The sequence below is a fragment of the Callospermophilus lateralis genome, chromosome 5 (assembly GCF_048772815.1).
Source record: "Callospermophilus lateralis isolate mCalLat2 chromosome 5, mCalLat2.hap1, whole genome shotgun sequence".
In the NCBI taxonomy this organism is placed as follows: domain Eukaryota; kingdom Metazoa; phylum Chordata; class Mammalia; order Rodentia; family Sciuridae; genus Callospermophilus; species Callospermophilus lateralis.
In genome coordinates, this window is record NC_135309.1 from 115,496,728 (window position 1) to 115,522,487 (window position 25,760).

General features: G+C 32.4%; 1 protein-coding gene across 1 annotated transcript in view; it reads right to left on the reverse strand.

The window, feature by feature from the left end:
• The window catches only part of Cwc27 (CWC27 spliceosome associated cyclophilin), a 218,236-nt gene that overhangs the window by 94,115 nt on the left and 98,361 nt on the right, over nucleotides 1–25,760 (reverse strand). The window contains exon 11 of the mRNA XM_076856115.1: nucleotides 9,201–9,301. Within this exon, the coding sequence (XP_076712230.1) occupies nucleotides 9,201–9,301 (101 nt within the window). The remainder of the gene's footprint in view (nucleotides 1–9,200; nucleotides 9,302–25,760) is intronic.

The following is a 25,760-nucleotide window of genomic DNA, read 5'->3' on the forward strand; positions in this document are numbered from 1 at the left end:
GTTTATTTATGTGCACACATATTACATAATATATATTTCCTGTTTCCATGGCCTTAATCTTTGAATTTCAGATCTTCTGCTGGGCTCACTTATCTTTTGCCTGAAATTTGGACTTTCAAATTCCTTTCAGTGAGGGTCTGCAGGTAGCAAAGATTCTCAGTCTTTATCAGAAGGGCAACTTCCCTCCGTATGCTGAAGATGATATTTTGCCCTATGTCCTCACTTGTTGCTGTTGAGAAATCAGCTCTTGTTTTTCTAAAGTCACAATGTTTTTTCTTTGTAATTACTTTTAAGATTTCTTCATACTGAATGCTCTGAAGTATCAGAATTTATACTGGTAAAGGATTTTTGTTTTTTAAAATCCTCTTTTAGTTTGTAGGGGAGCTTCTTTACCCTGTGAACTAATATATTTCATTAGTCATAGAAAATGTTCAGCTAAGGCTCTCAACTTTGTACTGAGGATTGAACCCATGGACACTTTAAAATGGGCTCCATCCCCAGTCTTTTTTATTTTGAGATCCTTCTACCTCAGTCTTTGGAGTCACTTGGATGACAGGCATGCGCCATCACACCTGTGATGCTAACGCTCTTTTTAATCTAATTTGCTATAAAACCTATTGATTTTTTACTATCAACTATTACATTTTTCATTTGTAGGCAATCTTCTTTATTTTAAAGTTGCTTCATTACATTTTCAAACTTATAAAAGTATACTGCACACTTAACATTTAGTGTCTGAATAGAATTTTTTGTGGGTCTGATCGTTTTGTGTGATGTTTCTATTAGATTTTGGTCAGGATGTCTGAATTTCTTGTGTGTGTGTGTGCGTGTGTGTGTGTGTGTGCGTGTGTTAACTCTGAAACATTCACTTTCTTCTTGTATTTTCTTTAGGACTGGGAATGAAAGTAGATTCCTCCTGAAAGGATTTAAGTTGCTTGTTTCAGCCTTCTGGGGGCACTCAGGATTCGGTATTATTTTCCACTCAAATTTTGGCTGAAAGATTTTGAGACTGCCCAGGCAAAGTAAATTTGGGTTCTAAATTAACGATAACATGGCCTGTTACTAGAATTCTCAGGAACTTTTGCTCTTGCCTCAAAATATTCTGTGCCATGATTCTAGATAGGAACTTTTCCTTGTCATCTTCCAGTGGGGTTGCAATGATCCTGCTTTTTCTAATTCTCCCTGCCTCTAATGATGAAGTCCATTGGGTCCCCACCTAGAGACCTACCCCATCTTTGGAAGACCTTAGGTTTTGCATTATTTCCCATAAATTCTGCATAACTTAAATTTATGTTTTCTATAAAATTAAAAAGAAAATCTTTTGTAATTATGTTTAATTTTTGAAAAGGCACAAGTTTATGATGTAATATACTCTTTTAAAGATCGCAAGTCTGCCAAGGGGTTTTTAGAAACAATTATACTAGCAAAACTGAGAACAGACTTTAATAAATATCAATTAAAACTTACAGACTTAATTTCTTCAAGGCTGGATCAAATTGAAGTACAAAGTAGTGGAAAGAACACCAGACTGGAAGCTAGAGTCTGAATTCTAATGCTATGACTTTGCTGTGTGATGGTTTAGTAAGCCCCTTAATTGGATGGCTCTTGGTTTCTGATGTATATAACAGAGGAGTAGGGACAGATAATTCTTTCAGTATCAAAACTGTACTCAGATATATGCAATATAAATAGAGCATCCAGAACATAGATTGATACATACCATATTCCTTAAGGTTAGCTTACTTTTAAATATACTTCAGCATAATATTTGAAATAAGCCTACATTGTGGTGTGTCCATTTAAAAAAACAAACAAAATACAAAATCTAAATAAAAATAGAGTCTTAGCCAGGCACAGCGGTGCACACCTATAGTAGCAGCTACTTGGGATGCTGAAGCAGGAGGACTGCAATAACAAGATTCATTTGGGAAACTCTGTGACACACTGTCTCAAAATAAGAAAAGGTTGGGGATGTAGTTCAGTAATAGAGCACATGCTTAGCATATGCCAGGCCTTGGGTTCAATACCCAGTACTGAAAAAAACAACTTTATGATTTATTTATATTTGGATATCTTACTAGTTCAGGGAAATTTATTATTCCTTTTTATTCTTTCTTGAATTTCAAATTCTTTTACATAGTTATTAATTTAGGGATTATCTATGTTTGAATGAAAAAAATGCTAATATTCCAAAGCTGCAACCTATATCATCTGCCAGGAATTTTTATGAGGAATTTTGAAAATATAATCATTTAAGACTTTCAGCATACTGTATTAATTATTTAGGAAAATCAATGTAATACCATGCAGATTAAACTGTTCAAAATCAGTTTTAATGCAACATATTCACAGGTTTACACTATAAAGTTGTGATAAGAATATCATTTTCAAATTTGATTAAGTGCTGCAAGATGTTGAAGAAACTCAAGCACTCAAATGAATTACTTTATATGTTTGATGTAATTTCTGGCAAAAATCTCAGAAAATGTAATATAAAAGAAATCTTACTTAAAATAAGATCTTGACAGCAGACTGGAAAAGTTAACAACTCCATTCCCAAATGGGAATACTGGTTATAATCAAACCTTTAATAATGATATTAGGTCCTCCCTTGAGAGAATCTAAATACCAAAATAAAGCAGCAGCAGCAACAACAGAGGAAAAGAAATATCTATAGTAGATATAGCCATAATATTCAACCACTAGTTTCTTATGTGTCCTGACTTAGTATGATAATGCTTGCCTATTACCTCTTTCTGCTACTAGAATGAATATTGTTAGCCATGCTTTTCTGTTGGACTACAGAATTTTTTTTTTTTTTTTTAATGTTAATACTGGGCTAGAAAAATCCACAGGTTGACTTCTGCTCTGGCTTTGTTTTGCTAATTTATTCTTCCTAAAAGTTATTGAAATCCTTTTACATACCATAAAACTCACCATTTTAGGGTATACTTGCCCTCACTTTCATTGCTTTTTAATCTCCTTGAATTTAAAACACTAAAAAATCATTTGTTAGCACCATGCCCAAAGTAAGGAGAAAATGAAGATGATAGATGACCAGAAAGGCTTCCTATAGATCAAGTACACATATACTTTCACTTTTTCATGTAAATAAGTTAAAATTAGCACATGGATTAAGAGTAGACAATGAGGAAAAATAAGTCTGACACTTTTGGCCTCCAAGAAAAAATGACGACTCAAAGGCTGTTTCTTAAAAATTAAAAATAATTCTGTGTAGTATTAGGCATAACACAGAGCCAATATTCCAAGAGGGTTTCTGTTTCTTATTAAAACCAAGATTAAGCTAGTTTAACATTATATCTTAGATAGATGAAAAGTAGTCAAAAATTATATACTTTCATAACCTATCAAGCCTGAGAGGCCCTAGTCTGATTTAATCCAGTATTAAAAAGATAGATGGAAGAAACTGGAAATGGCCCAGTGCAACTTGAGAAGTACTAAGCACCTCAGGGATGTATTTCATGAAGAGGCTTTAAAATTCTTTCTTGATTTACAAGCTCAGATTGCTCTTCCTTCTCTAATTTTTGGCACAAGTCATAGAGCAGGTATTGTCTGCTTAGAACTCTGAAAAGAGGATCTGACACCTTATCTCCCTAAAGCTGATTAGAGAATATGTCCAAACCTGTATCTCTCTCTGTTACTATGTTCAGATTGTTAAAGGTTTTGATATAATAATAATAATAATAAAAAAACCTGGAAGGGACTTAAGAGATAATAATTTAATGAAAAGGATTATATAGTTTATTAAAAAACTTGACAGAGCCAACATGGGAAAACAACTTTATCTCCTCTTAATTATCAAACTTATTTGAAATTTATTACCCTCCCCGTAACAATTCTATGCAGAGGCTGGGATGATTTACAGTGCTACTAAAGAGACTCCAAGGCTGTAAATAGGATTGTCCTGCAGTACATCTCCTTTGACGTTGCTGGTATCTAAAGTAAAATATCACATTCCTTATTTATCTAAATTGGGGTTTTAGAGTCTACTGAAGATTCTGTACTCAACTTAGAAAGTCAACTGTTTTGGATTTTACAAAGTCAACTTTAATGCTAATTCAAAATTTTAATTATATGAGTATACTAATGATTTATTCCTTGACATTTGATTTCTTTCACTTACTCCTTTACATAATATTTGAAGTCATTAAAAAGTAGAACGCAAACAAATGGCAAAATTATGGTTACATTTAAATAATGCATATCTTCCTTTGTAGTATATTTATATCTATTAACTGAAAACATCCTTATGACTCAAGGAATCATAGATCTTATTTATTTTAAATTGATAAATGGAAAAACAGATGGGTCCAGATTTTACAGTAGCTTCCCCAAAGTGACAGGATAGACTTAAAAATAGAACTATGACTAGAATGTAAGTCCTTAATTGTCTTTACAAATCTGGCAAAGGATCTGGCCTGGGCAACTGGGTAGAGATTATAAAACCAATGGAATATTAATCCCTTAATCAAAGGTGATTTCCTAAGATGGGAGAATCCCTGAAGAAAGCATAACATCTGTCAGACCACCTGGCTCAAAGGGAGGTCTCCATTCAGGCAAGAGGACAAAACTAGGTATTTTAATGCATGGGCATTAGAACACAAGGCTTTTTTGTTCTTATAAGAAATTTCATTCCAAGTGCTTATAATCCAAGTATAATACACTTTATTCTAAAATGAAGTGGCAATAGTCAGCAAGTGTTAAGACTTGCCAGATGGATTAAAAAACCCAGGAAATAATATGACTGGGAGCTTTACTTAAAGAATGTACATAAATTTATACATATACATTCCTTTTAACAAAGAATGTCATTATAGAAGTGTAACTCTGAAAAACACAAAAACACAAAGTTTATTTTGAGATTTTAATTATGTTAGGTTTACATATGACCATATTGACTACAGGCTGTAACTACAACTAACACAGCATGAAAATTAATATTTTCAATTTCTTGGATTTGGATAGGAAACAAAATGGGTATATTTTTCTTCTTACAAATTTAAAATTATTTTTATACAGTAGTATCAATTTATTAAAAAGTTTCTCATTGTTTTACTTTCCACAAGAAGCCTAAGGGGTACATTCTAAGACATTTTATCTCTGCATTTATGATACAAAAACTGAGTCATCAAGGCTTAAATAATTTTTCTGCCAGTAACTATAAAGAATTTTAATACTTCCTTACTTAAATTTTGGAGAAGCTATAATATTTCATTAGTGCTACATAAAATAAGCACCTCACATTACTATCAGAATAACTATCAAAAATACCAAAAGAAATGTATTTTTAGTCTCTCTGTATTAGCAGGGGTAGCACATACATCAAGTGGAAATTCTTACAGAAGTCAGGTCTATATTACATATTAATTTGTTACTCCAAAAGGATTTAAAATATACTATCTGTTTCTAAGTTTATTGTTAAAATTAAATTACTAGATATAGCAGAAAATGTTCAAAAGACCAAAGCATAAAGAATTGCCAGAATACTTAGATAATTTAGTCTTGGAATAAACTAAAATGGTTTATAAAAGTCAGATATGTAGACATATATCCCAATCAAGAAATCTTTTTCTGAACGGGTTCATGAGAGTATTCAGCTCAAGCAATGCAAGAAGTTAGAAAGCCAAGGTCAAAAAACATTTTCTAACTTCTTTCACGTGAGAATCTTATTATACATATGCACATGAGAACCTCTGGATCTGTTCCCATAGTTCACGTAATTCTAACTTTGGAATATCTGCTGACTGGGAAGACAGGCTAAGTTATGACATACATTAAAAGATGCTTAAAATTCTACTTCATTTCTATAATGTTATGTTGTGAGATGGTTCATGGTATATCACTTGTAACCACAGGGAGAGAAGTGTTACTAGACTTAGAAACTGCATAGCAACATTTGATTTTCCAATATAATATGGTATTTACTGAAATACATAAATCTTTCATAATAAACAAGTTTCTATCATCATAGCAGCAATACCTGCTAATTTTAAAAGATCAAAGTAAGTTTATAAGAAATATGATTTCAAGAAAAAGGTAATCTATAATGTGCATCATAAGTAAGTTCTATATGGCTTCTAATAATATTCTAAAAACACCAGAATCAAAATAGAATGGCCCACTTACTTTCCAGCTCTTCTTCTTCTTTTTTTAAATATCTTTTATTATAGATGAACACAATATCTTTATTTTAATTTATTTTTATGTGGTGCTGAGGATCAAACCCAGTGAGGCGCTCTACCACTGAGCTACAGCCCCCAATCCCCCAGCTCTTCTTTTCTAAACACAATACTCAAATAAGAGGAACCAGAGTTCCTTGGAGAAGTAGTTTATGGTAGGTCTGAAAAAGGGAGAATGCATGATAAGCCTGTGTTAGAAAGTAAGGAAGTGCTCAAAGTATGTGGAAAGCTGAAAAGACACAGAAGATACCTTGGAAGAGCTACCGATGGCCAAAATTGCAAAAATCTAAACATAATTTGAATATACAGAATAAAATACAAACCCATATGAAATAAGTAAATAATGAAAAAGAGAGTTTTATTATGAAATTCTAAGTAGTAAAAGTAATAGGAATCAGGGAAATAAAATGTCATCATTAGAACACCACAATAAATATCTTCTGCAGACAAGATCTACCATCTACCAAGAAATGCTAAAATTAATGAGGAATAGCTTGAAGAGTTTAAGAGAGGATAACTGTACAGTCTAAAAGTTTTTTCCCCCACATTCTTCTAAATCTCAAAAATAGAAAGAGTAACTGTACAAAGTAACAACTCAGCAGATATCACTAACCAAGTGATCGAGGCAATGTCACCAGTGATAAGATGGTAGACATCATGTTATTACTGAAAAACGAACTGATGAGGCAAACCATTTTTGTAGCAATTTTGTTAAAAATGCATAACCTGAATCCAAACATAAAAAATCATCAAAACTCAAATTGAGAAACATTCTACAAAAGATCTAATGAGGAGTCTTCAAAGTGTCAAGGTCATGAAAGATAAGAAAAGACTGAGGAAGAGTCCCAAATTTGCGAACACTAAAGAGAATGATCACTAAATGCAATATGGAATTCTGGACAAAAGCATAGAACACACAAAAAAATATTGGTGTGAAATTCTAATAGGGTCTATAGTTAGCTAATAGTATTGTGCCAGCATTAATTATTTGATGTTGACCTAGGCACTTTGGTTATCATCTTAACATTAAAGTTATGTGGAAACTCAGAATTATTTTTGCAATTTCTGGATAAGTCTAAAATTATTTTAAAAAATAAGAAAAATTAGTAAATAATATGCTAGTTCCAAGACTAGAAAAACAAAATGGTAGCAATTGCATGGACCTACTTTTTTTAGAAGTAATTTTAATTGTCATCCAGATTAGGGCAAATTAAGGTATTTCTCTATGATACGAGAAGAATTAAACTCAGAAAAATAATTACTTATATAAATTCCTATCTAATCGTGGCATAAAAAAAGATTACACACCTTCCCAGTGGTTAGGGAGACTGAGATAGGAGGATTGTGAGTTCAAAGTCAGCCTCAGCAATGGTGAGCCACTAAGCAACACAGTGAGACCCTGTCTCTAAATAAAAATACAAAATAGGGCTGGGGGTTTAGCTCAGTAGTCCAGTGCCCCTGAGTTTAACCCCCAGTACCCCCCCAAAAAAGTTCTTTCTAGTTGAATGGAATTACTTTCATGAGTTTAATATGCTTTTAATTATAAGAAGCAATTCCCTGGGAAAATGATGTATAAAATTAAAAATAAAATAATTCTCAGTGTATTTTTTATAAATCTTAATATTGTCAATACAGTTTACTTCTGTCCTGGGTTATATTTTGCTTATAACTAGTCATAAATAAATTTACCCATTCTCTTAAATTTCATTTATAATTTGTGCCATTATGGGAGAATTAATTTTTTTAGCAATTAGTTTCATTTGAATACATATACATGTTGAATACAAATACATATTTTGAGTCTTTCAATTTGTCAAAAAGTACCTGCTTTTATTATAATGGTCACTAGGATATGGTACAAATAATCTAAGCCCTATGCACTTCAAACAGTTTTATGGTATTGCTTGTGCTATTTAAAACAATAAGAATATATTGGCCAAATATTACCTGCTATTCTATATCAGAGTATGTATGCTTTAGGGCTAGATGCTGTATTTTTTTTTTTTTTTTTAAGTGGTGCTGGGGATTGAACCCCAGGGCCTCGTGCATACTAGGCAAGTGCTCTACACTGAGTTACATCTCTAGCCCTCATCCTATTTTTAATATGCCTCTACAGACTATATTTATCTACAGAATCTAGTAGATAATAAAAAGACTTCAAGGTTTCCAACAGTATGAGGATACAGATGAAATACATGCAAAGCAAATCTATCACATCAAAACAGTATACATTATTAGAGGCAAATGAATAAAAGTTTCAATCATGATCTACGATTGTAATTTATTGTTGTAAGAAGAAAACAGATTTGAGTGTTGGAAGCTGCAATTTTGGAAAATGAACATTACATACTTTATTGTAAAACAGTTTAAAGTAAATTAAAGATTTTTAGTGAAAGGAAATAGCTTTTTAGGAAGCTATTCTAGTTTAATTAAAATCATAGTGAAGCACAGAACAAATTCAATCTGTACAAACAGCAAGTGTTGTTTTGATCATTTTTATCAATAGTTTAGATTTCCTGTCTTAACACATGAGGAAAAAGTAAAAACAAAAAGCAGTAACACATATTTAATATTATTCAAACCAACACACAAATGTTTATACAAGTCCTAAACATTGGCCCAAATACTTTTCTATATATTTTTTTAAAGTATGTGATAAATGAGCATCCCATTTCTGTGCATTTTTACTCCAGTTACATGCTATAGCAACAGGAAGTTTTGCTTGATTTTAAGTACTCTCAAATTCTCATCAGGCCTACTTAAGAGCAATAGTTAATATCATGTTTGCATTTAATTTACTTCTCAGAAAAATGTCCTCAGTGGAAATTTATTTTATTAGCTAACTGTCCAAAGCATGTATCTGGGAAACAACACCACCACAAGAAGGAGGGAGGAAAGAAGGAAAACGAGAAAGGCAGAAGAATAGAGAGGAAGGAAAAAGTTAAGCAAAATGGGAGGAGGAGCTACAAGAGAAAATATAAGCCTGATAAATGGCCTTACCTTCATTTTTTTTCTCTGTTTTTGATGCATTTTCTACCTTTTTTTGTTTTGCTGCTAAGAGTTCTCGCTTTAATTGTCTTGCTTCTTTTCTGAGCTCTTCACTATAAAGCAAAAACAGTTATATGTGAGTATGATGACAAAAAATTGTTTAGCAAAAACAGAAATATAGGTTTTTAGGTGTACTAAGTCTAAGAAAAAGGGAATAATATAATTCACTCTTTTTGTTTCTATATACATAAATTTGTTGTACAGAAACATACTAAAATGATATTTTTAAAGTTGTAATTTTTCACCAAAACCTTTTTGAGTTACTACAAAATATTTCTCTTTTCAAGTATATCAAACACAAGAAGGTAAGTAATAAATGACCCAATACCTTCTTAATTCACAAGGATTTAATATTCTAGTTCCAGTTAATATTTCATGGTGATTCGAAGTCAAAACAAAAATTTTAATGTAAGTATATTCACTAAACCTGTATTTATACAAAACAATTTGGCTTCAAATTTGTTTGAATTCCTGAATTGGCACCACTAATATCATTTATTAAGCAATTATTACATGCTAGGTTCACTGCTTAAAACTTCAAAAACTCATTTGCATATTCAAACTCAAATTTGTAACTCACTTAATACCATAATTTGGCATATAATTCCTCTTTTGTGAAATGTACCATGTACCAAAGTACTCTGATGATTAATGTACTGCTTTCAGGTGTTAAAGGCAAACTGAGACATGTGTTGATGACATATATGAGAACAAAATCCATTTCTTGGAGGAAATTATTAACTACTCATGTATAAACCTTGCTATAATTTGGATATAGTTTAAGTGTGCCACCCCTGTATTCATGAGTTGGAGATTTGGTGGTGGTGGGGGATTGGGAGGTGATAAAATCTTTAAAGATGGTGCCTAGTGGGAGGTCTTTAGATCAAATGCAGGTACTGTGGTACCCTAGTCTCTCTCTGGCTTCCTATTTCAAGATATAATCTTTCTCAGGTGTCATCACCATTGCCATCTGCTATGAGGTGACACAACTAAGGTGGCAATCCATTCCAGAGACTTCTATGTTGTTTATACTTGTAGCAGCTAAAATTGAATGTAAAATAAACCTCATTTTAAAACAAAAGTCTGCTTCAGATATTTTGTTATATAGTAACAAAAAAAGCTGACTAATATAAACCCATAGGATCCCTTGTGAATAGTCAAGTTATGTGTGTTGTATCTTTGAATGTCAAGCATCCACTCTATTGTCAATAAAAACTAGACTGGATCAAGGATATTCAGAGAAGCTTGTAAGCTCAAGCAGTCAGCCCACTTTGGAAATGTTCTCCAATGCTCTCCAAGCCAAGGTTTAATTGAATCTTAAAGATCATTCCACACTTATACAACCATTAGTGCTTCCTACCTATCCTAAATCTCATATATCTTTTTACCATTCACTATCCTATATTAATTACATTTACCAAACTGATAAGCTTTATAATGTGCCTAACAGTTCTTTCTGTTTTCCACATGAGAAAAACACAGTCACATTTTGTGTCTGCTTAGACTTCAAGACCCTGAAATCTGAAACAATGCTCTCTGATCAAAATCCATTACCTTTTTACTTTTTTAGTCTTTCATTACTACTGAACTTACACTCACTCATAAAATGAAAGCCAATTCCTTAACTGTTCATGCTCCATCAGCCTCACTGTAATCCTCATTGGCTTTGTACCTATTGTGGATGGTATGGTCATTCATTTCACTAATGTCCTCCTCATCAGCTCCTTTAATTTTCTTGACTTGTTTGACCTTTGCAGATACATCACAATCATCTAAAAGAAACTGTGAATATGGTTTCATGTTGTTCTCCCTCAAGGGATCTGTTCCAGGAGACAAACCTCCAAAGAACAGGGTAACTTTAGATTTGAGATGTTGTCTGGGGATTTGCCCTTGTGACAACTTTTACTGATGATTCCCTTATGCACTCAGATTTGGGACCCATTGCTTAGCACTTTACTACAGACTTTATAGTGTCCCTTTTACAATTTTAGGCACTACTACTTCACTGATCCTTTTATTCAGCAAACAAACATGCTCAAATTTCTCTGGACTCTGCCTGAATCAAATGATTATCATCTCCACAAATGGACTCCATTTCTGAAAGAATAGTTTGCATACACAGTCTACTTCATAATCTCTTGCAATCTATCCCTCTTAATACTCTACTGAAACTGTTCCTATATAAACCAAATTCAATGGCCTTTTCACAGTTCTCTCTTCCTCGCTGGTCAATCATTCAATGATATTAAATACTCTTTCCTTCCTGAAATTCTATCCTAATGAGACTTTTATATCACTTTGGACTCTTGGTTTTTCCAATTCTTCTCCTGGTTATTCTTTCTCCTCCTGTCTTACAATTATTGGCATTTTTTTCATCTCCATACCCTGTACTCGGCATTCATCAAACATCATTCCTATATAAGTTGTTCCCAAACCTAGAGGTTTTGCCTGAATTTTGATTCTGTATTTCTAAATTTTGTAACAAACATCTATGTAGGTGAGTGTTATTCAAGAAAGGTTAAGTCTACACATATTATTAAAACTTGTTTCATTGTGTTAAATTTTTCAAGTGATTGAGGATTTGCAATGTTGTCAAGGTAAAACATATGGTAAAACATAAAGCATTTTGAAGTTTCCAAGCAGTACACTTTGATAAAGCAAAAAGAAAAGCTTAAATTATTTCAAAAATATTACCTGGACATGCAACCAATAAAAAAAAAAAAATCAATGTGACAGCATTGTCTTCAAAATCTGGTGTTTATGTTACACTTATAGCACATCTCAATTTCAACTAGCTACAGTTCAAGCACTCTGATCTAGATGGACAACATGCAGATGTCTTGACATAATTACAAATACTTTATTTTCAAACCTTAAGTTATTTCCTTCTTACCCAAATCTATTCCTTCTTCTAAAATGAATCTATTTGATCATAGAACCACTATCCTTCTAACGAACAGATTTTAAACCTCTGTTTCCTTTCCCTTTCACTGAATCAGTGTTGAAGTATATTTTCCAATCTCACTCACGTATAACAATTCTTCTTGCCAAGTTTAGTCTCTCCTTATGTATGTCTCAGACAAGTGCACTTACTTCCTCTTTTTTGAAGTTATATGAATACAATTTTAGAAATCTCTTCTTTAGTCAGCATGAGCTCTAATGGAATAGAATAGAACCTACATAGGGAACAGGAACCTCATATTTGCTCCATCCACTGAATCTCCCTACCATTTATTATGCTAGTTTGCATATTTTTTAATCTGGTAAGTCATTCAGTAATTCAGATGATGTTTCTGAAGACATCAAGACTTTAAGGTGACTTTGCAAGTTGAAGAGGAAATGCTACTTTACTAGGCAAAATGAAGCAGATAAGAGAATAATTTCAAATGATGAGGCAAAGAAAGTGTATACCATGAAAGATATTATTGTAGAGACATGGTTGTAAAACACAATTATTAAAAGAGATAATTTGAATTCAAAAAAGTCCTGACTTAGAAGCTAACTCCATTACTTATTAGTTGAATGATGTGAGAACAGTACTTAACTTCTCAGATTCAGTTCCTCAACTATATAACAGGGGAAAGATGTAAAATATCAAGCACAATACAGGTTCAACAAATGTAACTATCATTATTTAGGTCATATGTTTATAATAACACTACTATTATGGTCTATTTGCTATTTAGGAATATTTCTTAATTATGTTATTATTACACATAATTGCTACCTTTACTATATATGGATCTCAGCTCTGTTCATAATTTTAAAAGGGCACTGAAGGCATAATGCTTGCTTCTAAAACTTTATCCTTAAATAGTCATACTAGACATACTATTGAAGTATATAATCTAATACAAAGTGAACAATGATGAATAAAGGCTCGAAAAAGACAAATTGAGAAAGAAAGGGTAAGTCTACACATATTATTAAAACTTGTTTCATTGTGTTAAATTTTTCAAGTGATTGAGGATTTGCAATGATATCAAAATCTTTCAGACTATTCAAACATCACCATTTGTTAATACTTGTGGAATCCATAATTCTTGGGATGAAGCATAACTTTTTAAACTACTCTTTAGATCAGAGTTTAATTTTAGGGTGCCAAATGTTATATCCTCTGGAATAATCCTATCAGTTGGCACTAGAATATATTTAAATTTGTTAAAATGAGTGTGAAAATTATAAGTTTGAAATACATGGCATGGTACTACCACATCAAGGGCTTGCTTTAGAGTTCAGAAAGCATCTTCTTGGCCCCCTCAAAGCCTAGTTCTACTTGAATGATAAAAGAAATGGCTTTAATAAATTGCTATTAACTCTCAGTTAATTAATTTTTTCTTAATAGGTATGTTTCTAATTGAATTCATTTGAATATTAATATTGTTCATATACATCACTGTTAACCACCAGGAAATTCTGCATTATATTATATATATTTTTTATGTTATGTGTATATTTCTATAACATAATATATTATATATAAATCTGATAAATCTATAATATCTCCTGTCCTAATTGAAAAAAATTCCATTTAAAAAAATCATCCTAACAAAGTACTAATAGCCTAAAAATTGTAGTAGCCTTTATATATTTAGTGATGGCAAATAAATTACTAATTCAGTCAAAAATTTCTAATATTTAAATGGTACCATTCTGGGTATAGGCACAGAACTCAAGTTGAAGTTAAAGAACCTAAATTCATTTGTTCTTTAAAGCTCTCAATTCCCACTTAATCTTCTTGATAATCTGTGATATAGGCATTTTACAAGAAGGCTTACATTTATGGGCATTAAATAAATACCTTGACTGAAGTCACATACTCTGTAAGTAAGAGAGCTAAAAACTGAAGATAACACTCTAAACACTCTGAATCCTAAGTCTATACTTTTTTTCATGATGCTACAAACACCTGGGTAAACTTTCAAAAGAAACTTTAATACCAACAAAGGTCATAAACCACGTACATAACAAAAAACAGTACATGATAAAGAGTGCTAACTACCATGAAAAAGAAATAGCTGAAGCAATTTTAAATTAAATGAAGGAAAGATTACTGCAAGTTAAACAAGCAATGGCTTCACAAAGAAGGCTTCTGAACTGGACCTTGAAAGATGGGAAGGAATTATCCTTGTGAAGTCAGTGTAAAAATGAATCCAAGCAGCATGCCTAAATCTAGACAGAAAAGTGCAAAAACACAGGGTGTATGCTAAAAGGTATTTAGCTATAGAGTAAAATACATTAAAGGTGGAGGAGTAACTAGTAATTAAAAACAGAACTTGGAAGAATACCTGTGGTAAAGTTTAAATGCAAACAGTCAAAATATTTCTTTTCAATATTTTTATACCCTTAAGCTGAAAATTATTTTTACAACAAATTTCTCAACTGCTCTTATTATCTTCACTTTACTATTCATCCATTTTAGTTGCCTTACGAGTAATTCATATACTTCTTAAATTGCTCTCTCAGAAGTAACTTATGTTCTCTTAATCACTAATTCCAATGGTTTACCTTTAGACTTAACAGCCCTTCAGAAGAATGTGACCCTGTTGACCACTTTACTTCTTTCAGTTTCTCTGTTGTCTCAGACAGTGTCATGCTAGATTTCTTCCCACCTCTTTGATATTCCTTCTGTTTACACTAGCTTTACTCTTTTACCTTATCTGCTTCCCAGTAGTCCAGTCACAACCCTCATTCCCCTCTTCCTTTCTTATGAATTTCATCCACACTGAGGATTTCAATGTCCTCTATCTTAATGCAACCAGTATACAAAATCAAGACAGCCTGATTCTCTTAATACATTTCTTTTCAAGCTTAAAGTTACATTTCTAACTGCCAGATCAATACCTCCATCAAAATTATCATATTTAAAGTCAGATTGATCACATTACCTCCTCAAAAAAATCACCTTATTCCTTTATTTTATTTCTGATAAATCCACCACAATGCCTATCATCAGACCCACCTTCTAGTATCACTTCCTTACTTACTATATCCTTCCTTTTTCCTTTAGTCTCTTCCTTTCTGTCAACAGTGACAGCCATCTGGTTTGGACCATGGTGGCTTCACTCCTGCAACAACCTCCTACTTACTTGGTCTATATGCCATTGGTCTGACCTTTCTTTCATTCATTTTGTAACACATATGCTAAATCCTATGACTGTTCTCCCCTGAGCTTCAAAGATTCCTAAATCCCACTAAAGTATTCACTAATTTTCTTTCTCAAGTATTTAAGTCCTTGTCTTAAGCTGGCTTTGAAATATTTTTTTTTCATATATATCTCCCATATATCCCCTATGGTTACTTTCAATTTCAGTCAAATCATACTAGTCATAATCACCTTGGCAAACTTTGAGCTTGGACACACATACCCTTTTGTTAAAGCCATTTATGTGACTTAAAATAGTGTTTTATCCCTATTTCCCTACTAAAGTCTTCTTTATCTTTTGGGCTTCATGGAGAAAGTGGTACTTGGGCATAGCAATGGGGAAGGTTTTCTCATCCACAAACTGTGGTTCTATCCAACATATGTATCATAATACTACTGATACAAAGGTTACGGATTACTTTGATTAAGCATCTTACCAGGGGCTTAGAAGAGAGTTATTTTTATAATCCAAATATACTACAATTAACTCACAACTGTTAAACTGCATCAGCAATTTAAAGAACTAAAAATTTTAAAACTTAAATGATATTAATTACTACACTAATGAAATCTACTCTAATGTCACTGATTTCTTTTTTTCCTTTTAAATGTCTATTCTTCGTTTTTTAGTACCAGGGATTAAACCCAGGGGCACTTAAACACTGAGCTACATCCTCAGCCATTTTTATTTTTTATTTTGAGGCAAGGTCTTGCTATGTTGCTTATGGCCTAGGTAAGTTGCTGAGGTTGGTTTTAATTTGCAATCACCCTGCCTCAGCCTGTGCCACCACTCCTGGAAAAACTAATGTCCATTCTTAACATTCTAAAACATTAGATAAAACAAGTGGAGGAGAGCTTGGTTATCAGATTTAGGCCCAACATCATTATATAGCCCCAAGAAAGCAATCAATTTTCTTTCTTTACCCCAGTTTTATTATCATATAAGAAGAATGTGAGTAAGATATACATTAATAGTTCTGAAATGCACTACCAAAAACTATTATATAAGTCTAAGAGTTACTATACTACCCAGATGATTTTATTTTTTTTTCTTTGGATTTAGGATATTAAAGCACATTATGAATTAAAACAATCCCCTCTTAGTTTTCACATTTAAGGAAATAGTGAGATGCCAATATTTTCACATACATTGTAGACAAAAAGAAGTTCAAGAATAGAGATAGTAAGAGGTATTTCAAAATTACCCAAGTCAATAATGGAAATATAAATATGATATAGACATCCTAAATTTTTATTTGGTTTCCAACTTAACTAACTACCCACTAATGAAAAGTATGTCTAAATTTGTACCTCTTACTTTTATCTTTTTTTTTTTTTTGCAGTTGTGGGGATTAAACCCAGGGCCTCACACATGGCTAGGCAAGCATTGAGCTACATGCCCAGCTCCACTTTACTTTTAAACTAATATTTTTTATATAACAGGAGACACCATGAATAAATAACTACACAAGAAAAATTTAAAATTGTAGTAAGTTATTATAATTTCATTTTTATCAGACTATTTGAATCATTTATTAGTTTTTTAAAGTCCTGAAATTCTTTTTTCCCCGAATTTTTAATTGGTACATCGTAGTTGTATGATAATGTACATAATGATGGAATTTGTTGTTACATATTCATACATGCACACAATATAACAATATAATTTGGCCAATATTACTCCCCAGCTCTCTCCCTACAGTCTGCCTGCCTTCCACCTCCTGGTCCCTTTCCTCTACTAATCTTCCTTTGATTTTTATGAGACCCTCTCCCTGCTGCTACCTTTCTTTTCCATTTGCCTCTCTAGCTTCCACATATGAGAGCAAGTATATGACCCCTGACCTTAAAAGTTTGACTTATTTCACTTAACATAATCTGGTTCCATCCATTTTCTTGCAAATGACAATTTTTATGGTTGAATAAGACTCCACTGTGTATATACACTACAATTTCTTTATCCATTCATCTGTTGATGGACACTTAGGCTGGTTCCATAGTTTGGCTATTGTGAATTGTGATGCTATAAACATGGGTATCACTGGTATGATGATTTTAATTCTTTAAGACAGATATCAAGGAGTGGTATATCTGGATCATATATGGTGGTTTCATGCCTAGTCTTTTGAGGAACCTCCATTGGAATTTCCATAGTGGTAGTATAATTTACAATCCTACCAACAATCTAAAATTTAGAGTTCCCTGCAATTTTTCCTTAATCCTGCAGCATCTGAACTTGAGACTGAGGATTTAAAATGACAATTGTGGGCTGGGGGTATGGCTCAGAGGTAAGAGTGCTTGACTTGCATGTGTCAGTCCCTGGGTTTGATCCTCAGCACAAAAATTTAAAAAAAAATGGTAGCTCATATCACTGATAAATTTTCAGTCAGTTTTTATTTATTCTCAGATAATTTTCTCTAGTTTCCATGAATGTGACTTAGAAAAATTTTGAGTTATATATCTATATATCTGTTCCTTTTTCTTTCATGAGAAATATTATCTTACTACAAGGGAGGGAACTAACAGTTACATTTAAAAAAAAAAAATGGCAAAGGTTATCAAGATTACCTGAGTGTTGGACAAACCTTTGCAGAGATCTTTAATCTACAAAAATCAAATGAAATATGTGTAAGCTTCTTATATAAGATGATAAATACATTTGCTTAGAGGCTTTGTTAAACAAGCTGATGGCTAAACATATGTCCATTACAGATCACTGTTTCTTGAACCATGGATGTACCACTTGTAGTTAGCTTAATCATGCTATTTCCCAACATCTGATAAGAATTCACAACACATGGAAATGATTGCAAACCAAAACAGTACACCCTTCATGGTTGTTAGTCTGCTGTTTTAATCACAAAGCTATCAAAAATGTTTGTAATGATACAACAGCTTGGCTGTTGATGAAATCATAAAATGACCACAATAAAATCCCATCGTAAGTACTAACTATAGATGTATGGGATAATTTTTAGGCTTATGGTATCATCAGTTGGAACAGAGACATAGATTTTTCAGAAAATACCATAATATAGTGTAGTTACAGATGAATTCTGAAAAAAAATACATTTATTCAGCAAGTATCTAACAAAATGAAACCCGGGAAACTCCACTGTGTGGGTTCAAAGCTCTGTTACCCTTATTACAAGTAGTATGGTATTGGACAACTAAGTAAGCCAACGGAAGCCTCAGTTTCCTCATCTTTAAACAAGAATAATGGTAGGTTTTTGTAAGAAATAAAGATGATTCTGTGGAAGTTACCATACTTAACATGATGCTCGGTTCAGAATATGTACTCAATAGAAATCTGCTTGTGTTATTACTGCTATTGTTCTCACTTCCATCACCAACACTAGTGGTACTCTTACTATTTAAAGAATCTAAATAATAAATTACTGATAAAATGAGAACTCAGTCAAAGTGAGTAACAAGACAAATCTTTCCATTTTTTTTTTTATGGATGCAGAGATTTTCAAAGCTTACTGGTAAGTTTTTGAGTTTGATATACTGCTTGGACAAAATATCATTTGCTATAACAGTAAAAAAATGTAACACTTTAAACAAATTAAAAATTACAAATTTCTTCTATCCAAATTCTGGCCACTAAAAACAGACCTGAATTGCTTATTTACTTTTGTATAACCTAGTTGAAAGATAAGAAATAAAAAAGCAAACAAAGACGTGTATATATACATATATATATATATATATATATATATATATATATATATATATTTAAAAATTTTATGAGGAAGGCTAATAGAGAACTTATATTATTTTAGTCTAAGTAATTCTGAAAGGCATCATCAGAAAATAAAATTTAATCTCAGAGATATATGTTCTCTGTGCCCTTTATAATCTGCTACATCAATACTTAGAAATAAAAATCTCTGGCATTAAGAATACTGCAAAGTAGGAAGAAGACAAGGGAATCTAAGTCCATTTATGCCTTTAGACTTATAATCTTATTTATTTTCTATAAAACATTGCATGTATTTTTAAATAAAAATATGAGATATCTAATATAGAATGTCATTAATCTTTGTAAGATTGCTTCCAAATCTTAAGATTTTTTTTAAAACAGACTAAATAAATGTAAATCCTGCAACAAACAAACAAACACATAAACAAAAATAAATGTCCATGATTAACACTGGGTAATACTGCTATACTGTCTAAACACTAAGTAAAAGTTTCAGATTCAAACATGTTATTTCATAACAAGAACTTAGCAAATACTTTACAGAAGTGAAGTAAATCTGCTGTGGAAGAAATTCAGTCTTTAGCCCTGTGTCCATTCTACAATCCAACTCTACAAATGATATTAATTCAACATGAAAAACAAATAAGACTTCCCTTTCCAGTAAGATAGCATACTAAATAACATAAAAACTCTTGTGATCAAATACCTAGAAGTGCTAAAATGGGAATAATATCATGAGCTTAAATGAGATAATGGGCCATTAGATGAAGTAGTCAGATGAAACACAATCAATTATTCTCTCCTCAAATATCTATCAAGAGACACTGCTCTCTCTTTAGGTTTTAAAAAAAAGACAAAACAATGGTAGAGGAAAAACAATTCAAAGATATACAATTTATGGAAAGAAACAATCTGTATATACAAAAGGTGTTATTTAATCATAAAAAAGATGATACAAGATGACTGATAACGAAGGTGTCTTGATTAAGTTAATAACTTTCAAGGATAAGGAGTGAAACCTTTAAATAATCAGGCAGTAAAAACAAGTTAGTATGGGCAGAGGATGGAGGAAGCAGACTGATTTCAGGCTTTTACATAGATAGTGCAAGAAGACAAGGGGAAAAATGTCTACAATTTAATGAGGGAAAAGAAAAGGGATACAAGAATATCATATCTAGCCAGTTATACAGACTGGACACACAATATCAAATACAGAGGAAGATAGAGTATAAAGCTCTGTGAGGCCTTTTTACAGAGTTTATGGTGGTGAAATCTATATAAACAGAATATGCATTAAAATAAAGAACTCAGGGGAATCAACCTAACAAAAAAGGTAAAAGACCTCTACAATGAAAACTACAGAACACTGAAGAAAGAAATTAAAGAAGACCTTAGAAAATAGAAAGATCTCCTTTGTTCTTGGATAGGCAGAATTAATATTATCAAAATAACCATACTACCAAAAGCATTATACAGATTTAATGCAATTCCAACCAAAATCCCAATTACATTCCCACATAGAAAAAGAAAAAGCAGTCATGAAATTCATCTGGAAAAATAAGAGACCCAGAATAGCTAAAGCAATCCTTAGCAAGAGGAATGAAGCTGGTGGCATCACTATACCAGACCATAAACTATACTACAGAGCAATAGTAACAAAAACAGCATGGCATCGGCACCAAAATAGACTTGTAGACCAATGATACAGAATAGGGGATACAGAGACTAACCCACATAATTACAATTATCTTAAATTAGACAAAGGCACCAAAAACATACACTGAAGAAAAGATAATATCTTCAACAAATGGTGCTGGGAAAACTGGAATTCATATGCAACCAAATGAAATTAAACCCCTATCTCTCACCATGCACAAAATTCAACTCAAAGGGGATCAAGGACCTAGGAATTAAACCAGAGGCCCTGCGTCTAATAGAAGAAAAAGTAGACCCAAATCTCCAAAATATCGGATTAGGCTCCTACTTCCTTAATAAGACTCCTATAGTGCAAGAATTAAAATCAAGAATTAATAAATGGGGTGGATTTATTAAACTAAAAAGCTTCTTTTCAGCAAAAGAAATAATCAGTGAGATGAATAAAAAGCCTTCAGCTTGGCAGCATATTTTTACCACTTGCACATTGGATAGAGCACTTATCTCTAGGATATATAAAGAACTAAAAAAGGTAACCACCAAAAAAACAAATAACCCAATCAATAAATGGGCCAAGGACCTGAACAGACACTTCTCAGAAGAGGATATACAATCAATCAACAAATATATGAAAAATGTTCAACATTTCTAGCAATTAGAGAAATGCAAAGCAAAACTACTCTAAGATTTCATCTCACTCCAGTAAGAATGACAGGTATTAAGAATACAAACAACAATAAGTGTTGGCAAGGATATGGAGAAAAAGGCACACTCATACATTGCTGGTAGGACTGCAAAATGGTGCAACCAATCTGGAAAACTGTATGGAGACTCCTTGGAAAACTTGAAATGGAACCACCTTTTGACCCAGCTACCCCATTCCTTGGTCTATACCCAAAGGACTTAAAAAACAGCATACTACAGGGACACAGCCACATCAATGTTTACAGCAGTACAACTCACAATAGCTAAACTGTGGAACCAACCTAGACACCCTTCAGTAGATGGATGGATAAAAAAAAAAATGTGGCACATATAAACAATGGAATATTACTCAGCAATAAAAGAGAATAAATCATGGCATTTGCAGGTAAATGGATGGAGTTGGAGAATCTAATGCTAAGTGAAGTTAGCCAATCTCCCCCACCCCCCAAAAAATGCTGAATGTTTTCTCTGATATAAGGAGGCTGATTCAAAGTGGGGTTGGGAGGGGGCACAAGAGAGGATTAGATAAACTTTAGATAGGGCAAAGGGATGGGAGGGGAAGGGAGGAGGCATGGGGATAGGAAAGACAGTGAAATGAAATGGACATCATTACCATAAGTACATGTATGAAGACACAAGTGATGTGAATATACTTTGTATACAACCAGAGATATAAAAAATTGTGCTCTATATGTGTAATGCTGTAATGCATTGTGCTGTCATATATAACAAATTAGAATAAAAAACAAAATTACAAAAAATAAAGCACTCAGGATTAGAGGTACTAAGGTAAAAGAGATGGCAGTAAAGGATGAATTCATTTAAATATAGAACTAAAGATACACAACTATGAACATTTTCCATACAAATGTTATGAACATCAACAATGTAAAAATAATGATATAACTAACCCAAACTGGAAACTGAAAGATGAGAAAAGCAAAAAAAAATTTAAGTATCCTAACTTTCTCAACTTTTAGGACAGGTTAATCAGGACAATCTAAAAATTGAATTATGCAGTTTGAAAAAAATCCAATTTCAATATTTTCATAACATTTTTGTGTAAAATGAAGATACTTCTTTAAATGGAAATATTTATATAGAAATTAGAAATTTCTTTAATCTAGGCAGGGGATATAGCTCAGTGGTAGAGTGTTTGCATGCGTGAGTCCCAGAAAGAATAAATTTCTTTAATTTTATTTTCATTTAGTATTTTTATGTTAAATTCAAGTAAAGTAAAATACAGAATTTTAAAAAATGCAATATAATTCTCTTTTAGTAAAATCACTTAAGCTTGCTTTTTCCCCTCTCTATATGCATGAAGCAATGTTTAGGAAGAATGTTGACTTACTCAATGATTGTTATTGCTGCATATTTTTTTTTTTAGAGAGAGTGAGAGAGGAAGAGAGAGAGAGAGAGAGAGAGAGAGAGAGAGAGAGAGAGAGAGAGAAAGAATTTTTTTAATATTTATTTTTTAGTTATCGGCGGACACAACATCTTCGTCTGTACGTGGTGCTGAGAATCGAACCCGGGCCGCACGCATGCCAGGCGAGCGCGCCACCACTTGAGCCATATCCCCAGCCCCATTGCTGCATATTTTGAGGTGTGTTCTTTTCAATTTTCTATTTACTCTTTCACAAATACATTGTCTTGATATTTTAATAATGATTAGGCATAACTTTTACAAAAAACTAAATTCATTTGAAAAAATTAATAAGTTACATTTGTCACAATATCTGACACTGTGATTCAATATGGAGTTAGTGCAAATAAACAAAGCCATGAACTAAGGGACAAAGTGTATACCAGAATATGAATTCTGGAAACTATCAGAGGAAAATGTAGGGGCTGGGAAAAGAACGAGTTTGATGAAAATAAAGAAAGCTTAGATGTAATACATCAGATAAAAATCACTGAGAAAAAGCAGCATATTAAAAAAAAATGTACATCTGAGAAGGATGAGGTCATTTTTGTGAAGGCCATACTCGATAACAGTAACCATTATGTATATTAGTTAGATTTTCCCACAGAGTTCTTGCTTTGCTAAATTTGCTTTACTGACATCCACATTAAGTAAAAGAATGAATACATGGACAAAAGATTTTAAATATAGTACACATGGTATGGATTGAATAAAGAAAAAAAAGTGAGGTGGAAGTTTTTCTGGCTGACCAGCTACTTTGATCAGTATAGACCAGAATGATATAAAATGGCTTTTAGAGGACAATAAGGTTTTATACAGTGTATCACACAGGGAGATATACATAGATGATCTTCTTAAATCACTGAAACTTTTCACATTTTAAGTTTGGACACCGTTGGCCCTGCCTGTGTCATCCAATGCAGGTACACATAGGAGGTCTTTCCTTCACCTGCAAACCAGTTCCACCTAACTCCTCAACTATTTGTGATAAGAAGAAAGGTATATCATAAACTTATTCTATTCCATTCAAGAACAAGTTCTAAAATGAGTCATTCTGTTTTAATTCCAAAATCAAGTGTACCTAAATGTAGCCTTCCTGATAATAACTATATGATGATGATGTTGATGATGATACTAGTATTTTGCCTTGTTTCTAATTCCAGATTCTCCTTACTGGGGTGGGGTGGGAGTTCTCTAGTCTTCCAGTCCTACAGGAAACACTATTTGCTTTTTCAAGACAGACAAAGCTATTAGATAAATGGTGCTTTTGCTTACCTGACATTGAAAACTGCCCTTATTTATTGCTTTATTCAATTGGTAAGTTTAGACTCTCAGTACATATGTCTGCCCAAATCAAGGTCACTACACTTTTGCCCTTGTGGCTCTGTGATTTTGCTTGCCTTTAAGTCCCTCTCCAAAGTATAGCTAAAGAAATTTTTAAAGCTCCAAGTTGACCTCATCATTTCCTTGCTATAGCACTACTTAATTCTTAGGATCCAAACTCATTACTATAATGTTCTTCATGGCATCTGTTCTGCTTTATTTAACATCTTTATCTCTTATCCTACTTCTCATATGCTTTCCAAACATGTTAAAATCTTATTAGTTCTCAAAACCTACCACAGTAATTGACATTTTTCCTTAAGGAAGGCCCAAAACACTTCTCCTTCCCACAGCCTTTCTCCTCATAGCTCACAAGCTTTCTCCAGATCTCAGTTTTCATGCCACTTTCTCCACAAAGATTCTTCTGAAACCCCAATACCAATGTGCAAGCTACTTATTACATTTATTCTTGCTGTCACATTTACTATGTCATATTTTAATGCCCTGTTCACTTCTTCCTCAAGTCCAGTAGTCAAACAAAACTGACATTCCACTTTTGCAACTCTAACAACTTAATCTGACAAATAAACAATATTCAGTAGTCGATGAAGATGTCAAACAGAACTAAACTGGTAGTGCTGTAATGTTTCATTAACATGGTAGGTTAAAAAGTACAGTTAGCACTAAAAATAATTCTTCACTACTGGCAAAATGTATCAATGATAAATAAAGGTATGTGCCCTTCCACTCAGCAATTCCAAGCATTCATCCTAAGGAGCCAAAGTGTTCAAGCACAAAAAAAGAATCTATAGGGTATTCATTACAACATTGTTTTAGTGGGGAATTTCCATTTCAAATAACTAGACTACATCATATAAATTACCTAATAAAACCAAAGTATTATTCCATTTACATAAAAACATGCCAACATACAAAAGTAAAGATTTGAGATGTGGTTTACTAAAATGAAAACAATGTTAGTCCTGTAGAATTCAATTTCATGTGACTTAATGATTTTATAAACTCTTAAGTCTGATTATAAAGATAAACTTATTTTTGTTTAGATAAAGAAATTAAACAGGGTAGCATTTAAAATAATTTTCTTTAAACTAATTTGGTAGGTATTACGAGTCATCCTTCCTTCTGTGCCCTTCTCAAAAATTAAAACACAAATAATACTTAAGAAGTTATATTTAATAAAATAAAAATTTTCTGGTGTTCAGGGATATTTATTAATTAATTTATTTATTAGGTATCCAGTTCTTAAAACTTTAATTTCCACCACGGTCTCACTGACTACTCTCAACTATTTTGAAGTAAATATATTAAGTAAAGAAGAGAACAAAACGTGTGACATATTCTGTGGAATAAATTAATTTTATTATAGGGGATGTTCCAATTTGTACCAAGTAAAAAATCTATAACTTCAGTGACAGTACAGAGACATTAAACAAAGATTTCTTAAGCTTTCCATTACAATTTTACTCTTCATAAGTATGGACAAATACACTGGTTATATGAATTTGATAAAATTGTGAGACTAACTAAAAAATAATTTGT